An 11,638-nucleotide genomic window follows, 5' to 3' on the forward strand; every position below is an offset into this window, starting at 1 on the left:
TATCGCTTTTTGGGTGATACTTATGAAATCCATGAAACGGAAAACGGAGTTTCAATGAGAAAAAGAGTATCGCCATTTTTGGAAATACTTAAGAAATCCAAAAAAAAACAGTTTGAATAAGAAACAGTGTAATGAAACACATGAGCCCAAAAAACGATTTAGAATGGGAAAAAGGGTATCGCTTTTTGGTTGATACTTATGAAATCCATGAAACGGAAAACGGAATTTCAATTAGAAAAAGAGTATCGCCATTTTTTGGAAATACTTAAGAAATAAAAAAAAAAAAACAATTTGAATAAGAAACAGTGTAATGAAACACATGAGCCCAAAAAAAAAACGATTTAGAATGAGAAAAAGGATATCGCCAGTTTGGGGATGTTTATGAAACCAGAAAACCGAGTTTAAATGAGAAACATGTTATCGCTATTTTGGGAGATGGTTATGAAACCAGAATAACGAGTTTCAAGGAGAAACAGGGTATCATTATTTTGGGAAATACTAATGAAACCCAAGAACTGATTCTGAATACGAAACAGGGTATCGCCATTTTTGGAAATACTGATAAAACCCATGAAACCGAAAACCGAGTTTGAATGACAAACAGGGTATCGCCATCTTGGGAGTTGCTTATGAAACCCGAAAACCGAATTTGAATGAGAAACAGTGTATCGCCATTTTGGGAGATACTGATGAAATCCATTAACCCGAAAAACGAGTGTGAATGAGAGGCAGGGTTTCGCTATTTTGGGAGATGCATATGAAACCCGATAACCGAGTATGAATGAGAAACAGGTTATTGCCATTTTGGGAGTTACTAATGAAACCCATGAACACGAGAACTGAGTTTGAATGAGAGAGAGGGTATCACCCTTTAAAAGATGCTTGTGAAACCCGAAAACCGAGTTTGAATGAGAAACTTTTTATCACCATTTTGGTTCTTGCTGATGAAACACATTTAACCCAAAAAACCTAGTGTGAATGAGAAACAGGTTATTGCCATTTTGAGATATACTTATTAAACCCGAAAACCGTGTTTAAATGAGAAACAGTTTATCGCCATTTTGGGAGATAATGATGAAACCCATGAACAAAGCTCGGATGAGAAAAAGAGTATTGACATTTTGGGTGATACTTATGAAACCCATAAACCCGAAAACCAAGTTTGAATGATAAACAGAGTATCGACATTCTTTGGTGACACTGATGAAAACCGAAAATCTAGTTAGAATTAGGAAGAGGGTATCACCATTTTGGGTGATGCTTATGGAATTTAATTAACCCAAAAATTGAGTGTGAATGAGAAATAGGGTATCGATATTTTGGGAGATACTTATAAAACCCGAAAACCAAGTTTGAATGAAAAAAATGGTATCGCCATTTTGGGAGATAGTGATATGAAACCAATGAACCCGAAAACGGAGCTTGAATGAGAAACAAGGTATCACCATTTTGGGAGATGCTTATGAAACCCGAAAACCAAGTTTGAAAGCAGAACAGGGTCTCGCCATTTTTTTTAGATACTGATGAAAACCGAAAACGGAGTTTAAATGAAAAACTTGGTATCGCCATTTTAGGACATACTTATGAAACCCGAAAACCGAATTCGAAGGAGAAACACGTAATCGCTTTTTTGGGGAAATGTTTATGAAATCCGAAATCCGAGTTTAAATGAGAAACAGTGTATCGCCATTTTGGGTGATACTGATGAAACCAGAAAACCTAGTTTTAATGAAAAACTGGGTATCGCCATATTTAGAGATGCTTAAGAATACGAAAAACCAAGTTTGAGTGAATTACAGGGTATCGCCATTTTTAGGTATGCTTATGAATCCTGAAAACCGAGTTTGAATGAGGAACAATGCATTACCATTTTGGGAGATGATTATGAAACCCGAAAAACCGAGTTTGAATGAAAAACTGGGTATCACTATCTTGGGAGATACTTATGAATCCCGAAAACCGAGTTTAGATGAGGAACAGGATATCGCTATTTAATCCTTATGAAATCCGAAAACCGAGTTTGAATGAGAATCAGGATATCTCTATTTTTGCGAGACACTGATGAAACACCTTAACTCGAAAACCGACTTTATATGAGAAACAGGGTGTCATTATTTTGGGAGATGCTTATGAAACCAGAAAACAGAGTTTCAATGAGAAACAGGTTATCGCCATTCTGGGAGATACTTATGAATCCCGAAAACCGAGTTTGAATGAAGAACAGGGTCTCACCATTTTTGGAGACTCTGATGCATCCCAAAAAACGAGTTTGAATGAGAAATAGGGTATCACCATTTTATTTGATTCTTATGAAACTCTTCAACCTTAAAACCGAGTTTTAATGAGAAATAGATTATAGCTATTTTGGTAGATACTTATAAAATACGAAAGCCGAGTTTGAAAGAGAAACAGGGTATCACTATTTTTAGAGATACTGATAAAACCCATAAAACCAAAAACCGAGTTTGAATGAGAAACAGGGTATCGCCATTTTGGGAGATGCTTATAAAACCTGAAAACTGAGCTTGAATGAAATACAGGGTATCACCATTTTGGGATATACTTATGAAACCCAAAAACCTCGTTAGAATGAGAAAGGTATCGCTATTTTGGGTGATGCTTATGAAACCCGAAACCCGAGTAAAAATAAGAAACAGTGTATCGAAATTTTGGGAGATACTTTTGAAACCGAAAACCAACTTTGGATGAGAAACAAGGTATCACCATTTTGGGAGATACTGATGAAACCCGAAAACCGAGTTTGAATGAAAAACAGGGTGGTTTATACTTATGAAACCCATGAATCCGATAAACGAGTTTCAGTGTGAAACAAGCTATCGCCATTATTGGAGATGCTTATGAAACTCAAAAACAGAGCTTGAATGAGAAACAGGGTATCCAAAAAAAAGGCAATACCCTGTTTCTCATTCAAACGCATTTTTTGGGTTCATGGGTTTCATCAATACCTCCTGAAATGGCGATATATTGTTTCTCATTGAAAATCGATTTTCGGATTTTATAAGTATTTCCCAAAATAATGAAACCCTGTTTCTTATCCAAACTCAATTTTGGGGTTTCATAAGTATCTCCCAAATGGTGATATCCTGTTTCTCATTCAAATTTGGTTCTTAGGTTTTATAAGTACCTCATCGTCATCAGTATCTCTCAAAATGGGAATACACTGTTTCTAATTTAAACTCGGTTTTCGGGATTCATAAGCTTCTCCCAAAATGGCGATAACCTGTTTCTCATTCAAAATCGGTTTTCATGTTTCATAAGCATCTCCCAAAATGGGAGATGCTTAAACCTAAATTTTTCAAGCTTGATTCCGTTATTTCTTGTTCTATCCTGGTTGCTGATCCTAAGAATTTTGCTTACATACCCTTTGTTATAACCCTTATACCACTTAAAGACTTCTGTCAGGTCCCCTCTTTACCTAAGTCTTCCTAAAGAATGTAAATTTAATACCTTCAATCTCGCCTAATAAGGAATACTCCTCATCCCCTGTATCCTTTTAGTCATTCTCCTTTGTACTGATTCTAATAGACTTATATCCTTCCTGTAATGTGGGAACCAGAATTGCACAGCGTAGTCTAGATGAGCTCTGACCAGTGCCAAGTATAACTTTAATATTACTGCGGGCCTTCTACTTTTAATACTCCTAAAAATGAACCCTAATAACCTATTTGCCCTGTTTCTGGCCTCTATGCATTGTTTTCCTAGACGGAGTTCAGAGCTAGCTATAACTCCTAAATCTTTCTCTTACCCTGTACCTACCAGAGTTTCGTTGTTTATTGTGTACCTACTGTGTGGGTTTCCTCTACCTACGCTAAGTACTTTGCATTTGTTGTTGAACCGCATTTGCCATCTGTCCGTCCATTCATTCATCCTATCTAAATCTGCCTGCAAAGCGATGGCATCCGATTCTAATCTACCTATCTTTGTGTCATCCGCAAATTTACTAACATCACTACTAATTCCACTATCCAAGTCATTGATATATATTAAAAACAACAATGGTCATAATACTGATCCCTGTGGCACCCCACTAATTACATCACCCCACTCGGATTTAGAGCCGTTTATTACATCTCTTTGTCGCCTGTTTCTAAGCCATGACCTTTTCCAGCCTAACACCTACCCATCTATCCCGTGTGCCCTAACCTTTCTCAGGAGACTTTGATGGGGTACCTTGTCAAAAGTTTTACTAAAGTCCAGATATAAGATGTCATAACTATCAGCATTATCTACTGCCTCATACACTTTACTTTAAAAACTTAACAAGTTCGTCAGGCAAGACTTCCCGTTCGTGAAGCCATGCTGTGACTGATTTATCAAGTTATGTTTGTCTAAATGCTCCCTAATGTTTCTCGCTGTAATTGACTCCAATATCTTACCCACAACTAAAGTTAAGCTGACAGGTCTATAACAAGACGCTAATGTTTTTTTTTTTATCTTCTTTCTTAAAGATGGTTACTACATTAGCCTGCCTCCACATTACTGGTACCTCACCTGACTCAATTGATTTCCCAAAGACAGAAACTAACGGCTAATAACCTCTTTGCATCCCTTAAGTACTCTGGGATATATTTCATCTGGTCCTGGTGTCTTGAACTTTTTTTTAGGCCTATCTATTTCATGTTCCACTATCTCCTCAGTTATGGAAATATCTGTCAGCTCCTCATTCTCATCTGCTCTAAACATCTGTTCAATATTTGGCATATTTTATTAATCTCCTCCTCATTACTAACGAGTTCCTCATCTGCTGCCTTTAATGGACCTATAGTATCCTTATTCTTCGTCCTGTATACCTGATAAAATCCCATGGGGTCCGTCTTCGCCTGGCTGGCTATCATTAATTCATAATTGCCCTTAGCTTTCCTCACTAACCTCCTAACTAATTCATATATTCTAATTCTAATTCATTATATTGTAGCCTTAAAACTTCTTCACCTGCCCTTAATGTCATATATATTTCTCTTCCCTATATAATGTTTTAACCTAGCGGTCATCCATTTAGGGTCATTTTCCTGTGATCTTATTACTCTATACGGGATCTTTGGTAACTGACCTGTATGTAATTTATCTACGAAATATTTATACAAATCATCTACATTTACTTCACGTAATCCCCTCATTTCGGCCCCTTCCATCCTCTCCACTCCCTTATCTATTCGCCTCGACCTCACCTCTCCTATTCAGCATGACCTGAGCCTCCAACATATTCACACCTATCTCCCCCCCTCTCTCTCCTGCGCCCTTTCCGGACACATCTTCCCTCATCTTGTCCTACACCCTCACACCTCACCTCACCTCTCTCATCCTGCCTTATCTCTCCACTCCGTCCCAGACCTGACCTCACCCTGCATCCGTTGCCAGTCAACTCCTTGGATGTACCTTTTTTTAATTCCTCAAAATTTGTTCTCCTAAAGTCAAGTATTTTACTGGTGTTTTACTTCTAAAAGTTTCTTCCCATTTTACTTTGTACTTAATTTCTAAATGGCCACTCTTACCTAGCTGTCCTCCAACCTCTATCTGCGTGACTGCTTCCTCCCTGTTAGTAAGAATTAAATCTAGAATATTGTTCCCCCTTGTGGGTTCTACGACTGTCTGCTTTAAAAAATTATCCTGAATTACCTTAAAAAATTCTTCTGCTTCCTTGTTACTCACCATCAGGCTCCAGTTGATATTCCTAAAATTAAAATCTCCTACCACACATACCTGACTGTACCTGCCAGCCTGGACAGCCACTCAGCACCAACTCTTCTCCTCGGCAAGGCACCACGCACCACAGGGATCCCTCCCTTGTCCCTAATCCTATCTAAAGCCTGTCGAAACCTCCTGAACAGTTCCTCACTCCTGACCTTACCAAGGTCATTCCCTACCGCGCTGAGAAAAACAATGGACTTGGTCCCATCTTTTTGCAAGCATGAGTCTAGTCTATCAGCTACCTTCCCTATCCCAACACCCAGCAAACACACCCTCGGCCTATGTTTCCTATTTCTGGCACAAAACACACTATATAAGTGCCTAAACCTTGTGCTATCACCAAGCACAAGCACTCTACCTTGGGGCAGGGTAACTGTGTCTGCCCCCTCCTTGTCTCCTCCCGCCATGTCCACCTCCTCCTTCTTCATTTTTTTCAGCACACCGAAGAGATTCTTCGTCTCTACGCAAGGCGCCCTGAGGACCTTCAGTCTCTTGGCTCCCCTGCACAAAACCGACCACTGCTCCTCCGTCGCCTTACTAGGTAGGGTGACGGTGGGGCACGACCCTCCCACAGGTGCTGAGATGCTCTCACAGAACTCAGCCTGCAGGTCTGAGATCCTCTCACGAAACTCATCCTGCACCTCCGAGTTTCTTCGATGGAAATCAGCCTCCACCTCTGAGACCTTCGCAACGAAGGCCTCGAGAACAGGAGAACTAACACAGCCAGACGACTCAGCAACACAAGGCGTCATGTCTACACTAGCCAGCTATATTAGCATCAAGTCACTGCTCACTAAACATGTCCGTTCACTAGGAACCCTGACCTGAGACTGTCATGCTGAGATGGACGAGGTGAGGTCGGGGCGAATAGAAGATGGAGTGGAGAGGATGGAAAGGGCTGAGATGAGAAGATTAGGGGAAGTGAATGTAGATGAGATGTATAAATATTTCGTTCATAAATTACATACAGGACAGTTAGCAAACATCCCTTATAGAGCAATAAGATCACAGAAAAATTATTCTGAATGGATGACTATTAGGTTAAAATACTACATAGGGCGGAAGAGAAGTACATATAAGAGATTAAAGGCAGGGGGAAGAGATTTTAAGGCCACAATATAATGAATTAGAACAGTCAGGAGGTTAACGAGGAAAGCTACAAACAATTATGAATTAAAGGTACCAAGCCAGGTGAAGATGGACTTTAAGGGATTCTACCAGGTATATAAGACGAAGGATAGGGGAACAATTATATATATATATATATATATATATATATATATATATATATATATATATATATATATATATATATATATATATATATATATATATATATGTAGCAAATAATCTAGTCAGCCATAGAAATATCTCATTTTCTCTCATATTCAGGGTACACTAAAGCTTACGCGCTTCTCAGAACCAGTAATGTAAACACAAGTCACCGCTCCAAGCACTCCGTTTTCTCTTATATGTTTTCAGCCTCCCGTTCTCTTTCTACTGCACAGATTTTTCGTCTTTCATCTCTTCTTCCTCATTTTTTTATACGAGTACATACACATTCTGTGCACGCTTTTCGACACATACGTTACACGTCTTTTCTATACATCATATTACTCCTTTCTTCACACAGACATACACACACACATTCACTCTCTTTGTCCATATCTTTATGTAAATCATTTTTTATGTTCAGTATTTCTTGTGTACATGTTCATGTTTTTGTTAAACATGCTGCAGCGTGACGCGGAGGGAGTGACACAAAGGAGACTAAGGCTGGCGGGGACGCAGGGTGCCGAATCTCTCCGCCGCAACCCGTGGCTGCTGCAGTGCACGCTGGCTACCCACAACCTGGCTCGCATGGAGAACTGGCCACAGGCGGACCTCCCTGCCCCCACCTTCCGCGCCCCACCCCCGTGGGAGCCACCCGCGGCAGAGTTCTCCGCCACACAGCTGCCCGCCAGCAAGGCGCTCTGCGCCGTGGAGGAGATGCGGCAGCACGCCTTCATGGCCATGGCGCAGGTCACCGAGCCAGACAGTGTTGTGTACTACACCGACGGCTCGGCTGACCCTGACAGCGGAAGGACGGGCGCTGCTGCCATCACCAGAGGGGCCGAGGTGTGTGAGAGGACTCCCGACCACTGCTCCACCCTGCAGACAGAACTGGTGGCCATCCTGCTGGCCCTGGAGCACGCTCAACACCGGCGGGAGCGCACCGTGGTGCTCCACACCGACTCCAGAACGGGGCTACAGGCTCTACAACAGCCGTATCCCAGCGACAACGTGGGCCTCGTCACCGCCATCCTGGGTAGCCTCCAGAGCCTCGCCGCGCAGGGGCGGCGGGTGAGGCTCAACTGGATACCCAGCCACGTGGGAGTACGAGGCAACGAGGCTGCTGACGCAGCCGCCAAGAGAGCTGCTAGTGGCCCCCAGGTGACAAGGCATGTGCCGCCCAGCCTGAGCCAAGTGAGGGCGCGAGCCAGGCTCGCCGCAACCAAGCGCGCCCGCCACACGCACCGGCAGCTGGAAACAAGGAAGAGACAGGCAGCTTGGTACGCCTCCGCCACTGGCTACCAGTCGTTGGACGCCTCCCAGCAGCAGCCCAGAGCAGACGGCGTGTTGCTGCAACGCGTAAGGCTGGGCTACTGCACCAGGGAACAGCTGTACGACGACTTTCGGGGGCAGGAGTGCGACCACTGCGGGAGGCACAGCCGCCACCCGCTAGTGCACTACCTACTGTCCTGTCCGGCCACCGCCGCCCTCAGACCAACGCCGCCACCACCGGCCCATCCTGTAGGCGGTGATCTCCTCAGCAGCCGCGAGGCCAGGGCTGCCCTCATCGTCCGCCACACGCCCACAGACCTGATGCTGCGAGTTCTCAGGGCAGCGCCCCCGCCCCGCTGATCAGGTCGCAGCTCCTTTCCTGACCGGCGAGCAGCACTCCTCGCCGCGCCACCGCACCGCCCACCACCGGGACCCAAGACTCCCCCACCTGCGGGCTGGTGCCCGCTTTGTGTATTATGTACATTCATGTATATTTTTTCCTTTGTGCAATATGTATATATGTATATGTTGACATAATACTCAATAAACCTTTAATAATGTTAAATAAAGTTAGAGAGAGTTTAACCAGTCTAACAAGTGGCTATAAATATAACCTTAGCTGGTGAACAAAAAGAGTTAAGAGATTAAAGGACTTGCAACTGCTGACGGTTACCTGTCGGTTTTGTCTTCTCTATCTCTGGCGAGTTAAGAGATTAAAGGACTTGCAACTGCTGACGGTTACCTGTCGGTTTTCTCTTCTCATATTCCTGGCGGCTTCCACCTAGATCACTAGAAATGGTGACTCGGAGTTAGACCGTAGTGGCCAGCTCCACCAATGCTGTGTCCCAGGTTCTTTAGCACTATAGCGTCGCCACAGCTAAAGGTACCTAGCCCAGGTCAGCCCCCGCCTGACACGGACCACCACGGCCAAACCGCCACCCAGCCTGGCCCAGCCGTGACCCACCGACGCCACCCAGCCCGGCCAGCCGCCACGTGACACACACACACCGTCACCCAGCCCGGCAGCCGTGGTCACCGCCGCTGTCTCACCAGTCACCAGCCACCCTCTCTCCCAGCTGTGACTCACCACGCCTCGCCAGCCACCCAGGCCACTGAGGCCACGCTCACCTGCCGCCTCACCACCGCCACCAGGTCACTCCCTCTTCTGCTGCCGTGACCCACCGCGCCAACTCCACCTGCTGCCTGGTCACCTGCCACCCCTGCCACACCTGCTGCCCAGCCTCCATCACCACCACAGCAGCAGCAACACCTCTCCGGCTCACCACGCACGGTCACCGCCACCCGGCCGTGATCCCACTGGCCCTGATTTCGCTTCTCTACAACAGGGCGGCGCCCCCTGCACCGGTACTCCCGTCTTCCGCTCGACAACAGGGCGGCGTTCCCTGCAACGTTCCCCCACCAAAGTGTTAGTGCTCCCGACCGTCCCTCCCCTCTCCCCCGTCGTCCACCCTCCCCCTGTGTGTGTTAACCCCTGCCCCTAGAAAACTCCCTAGTGTGCATCAGCGCGTACCAACCCCCGTGTGCCAGACACCAACACCTACACATACACGCACACACACACACACACACAGACTACACACTTCGTTCACGGCAGTGCGTTCCAAGCCGTAAGTGCGAGTGCGGTAAAGTACGTGCCTAGGACCATCACTGCACAGTGGCGCCCAGCAGGCGTCCCTTGCCACCTCTCACTGGCACCTGGCGCCGGAGGAGCCCGCGCCTCGCCGACAGGCGTCACTACACCCTGCTCCACGACTCGCATAACAAGCAACCAGGCCCCATCGCACGCCAGCAACAAGAAACGGCCATGGCTCCACCGGACACCGCCTCCCCAGCTCCCCCCTTCAGGGCTCCAGCCTTCAACAGCCACGACCCCAACATGTGGTTTACCATCTTGGAGCTGAACTTCAAGGCAAACAACATCACTGAGGCCTTGAAACAGTTCACTCACGCCTGCACTCTCCTGCCACCCGAGGTCCTCTTGCAAGTCTCTGACGCCATCGCGAAAGCCCCCTCTTCGGACAATCCCTACGACGACCTCAGGCAAGCCGTCCTCAAACGCCTTGCGCCAGACCTCGCGCAGCTGGCTGACGACTATATGTCGACAGTTCCGTCGGCAACGCCACCGTCTTCAGTCGCCACTGTCACTAACACAGCAGACGTCCAGCAACTCACCCACATTGTGTCGCAGCTGGCCCTGCAGGTCAGCGCGATGCAGGAACAACTAAATACCCGCCTGCGTCGCCGCCCACCGTCACCTCGACGCCCTCGCTACCGCTCTCGGTCGCGTAGCACTACACGCACCCCGGGCGTCTGCTACTACCACAGCAGGTTCGGTAGCGAGGCCATTAAGTGCACCCAACCCTGCACTTACAACACCACCCCGGCGTCAAACTAAACGGGCGGACGTTCACGGCGCGTACGATCCGCCAGCCCAAGTCACAGCTACTTCACGTCTACGACCGACGCACCGGAATTAAGTTCCTCGTCGACACCGGCGCTGAGGTCAGTGTCCTGCCCGCCACAGACAGCCAGAAGAGGTTGCCTGTAACCACGCACCTCTATGCAGCCAACGCCTCGAAAATCCCTGTGTACGCGCGGCAGACACTACACCTCGAACTCAACCTCCGCCGCTCCTTCGACTGGACCTTTTACGTAGCAGCTGTGACCCAACCCATCCTAGGCGCCGATTTCCTACGCCACCACGACCTCTTAGTCGACTTGAAGCACGGCACGCTGCTGGATCGTCTCACTTCCCTGCGGACCCGTGGCCGAACGGCACCTGGCGAGAGCACCGGAATCTCCGCAGTCTGCCGAGATAACCCCTTCGCCGCCATCCTCAAGGGTTTCCCAACACTAACACAGCCATACTCAGCCACGCAGCCAGTGAAACATCACGTCCTGCACTACATAGAGACCACCGGACCACCTGTTTTCGCCAAGGCTCGTCGCTTAGCACCAGAACGCTACAAACAGGTCAGGGCCGAGTTTGAGTCTCTGATGCAGCAAGGCATCATCCGCCCAAGCTCCAGCAACTGGTCGTCTGCGCTTCACGTCGTCCCCAAGAAAAACGGTGACATACGCCCTTGCGGGGACTACAGAGCCCTAAACTCCCGCACCGAGATGGACAGGTATCCAGTGCCTAACATTCAGGAGTTTTCATCACAACTGCACGGCTCTACAATTTTCTCCAGGATCGACCTCGTAAAGGCCTTCCATCAGATCCCCATCAACCCCGAGGACATCCCGAAGACGGCCATAATCACGCCCTTCGGACTATATGAATACACTAGGATGCCCTTCGGTCTCACGAACGCTGCTCAAACATTCCAGCGCTTCATGGACGAAGTTTTGCGAGGACTGCAGT

At 46.8% G+C, this 11,638-nt stretch overlaps 1 protein-coding gene across 1 annotated transcript; it reads left to right on the forward strand.

The window, feature by feature from the left end:
* Positions 1 to 7,440: 7,440 nt before the first annotated feature.
* On the forward strand, positions 7,441 to 8,613 carry LOC135112905 (uncharacterized). Its single transcript, XM_064027855.1, has one exon. It carries the CDS (start codon positions 7,441 to 7,443, stop codon positions 8,611 to 8,613), a length of 1,173 nt encoding a protein of 390 aa, XP_063883925.1.
* The last annotated feature ends 3,025 nt before the right edge of the window (positions 8,614 to 11,638 follow it).

Source organism: Scylla paramamosain, chromosome 24, assembly GCF_035594125.1.
Source record: "Scylla paramamosain isolate STU-SP2022 chromosome 24, ASM3559412v1, whole genome shotgun sequence".
In the NCBI taxonomy this organism is placed as follows: Eukaryota; Metazoa; Arthropoda; class Malacostraca; order Decapoda; family Portunidae; genus Scylla; species Scylla paramamosain.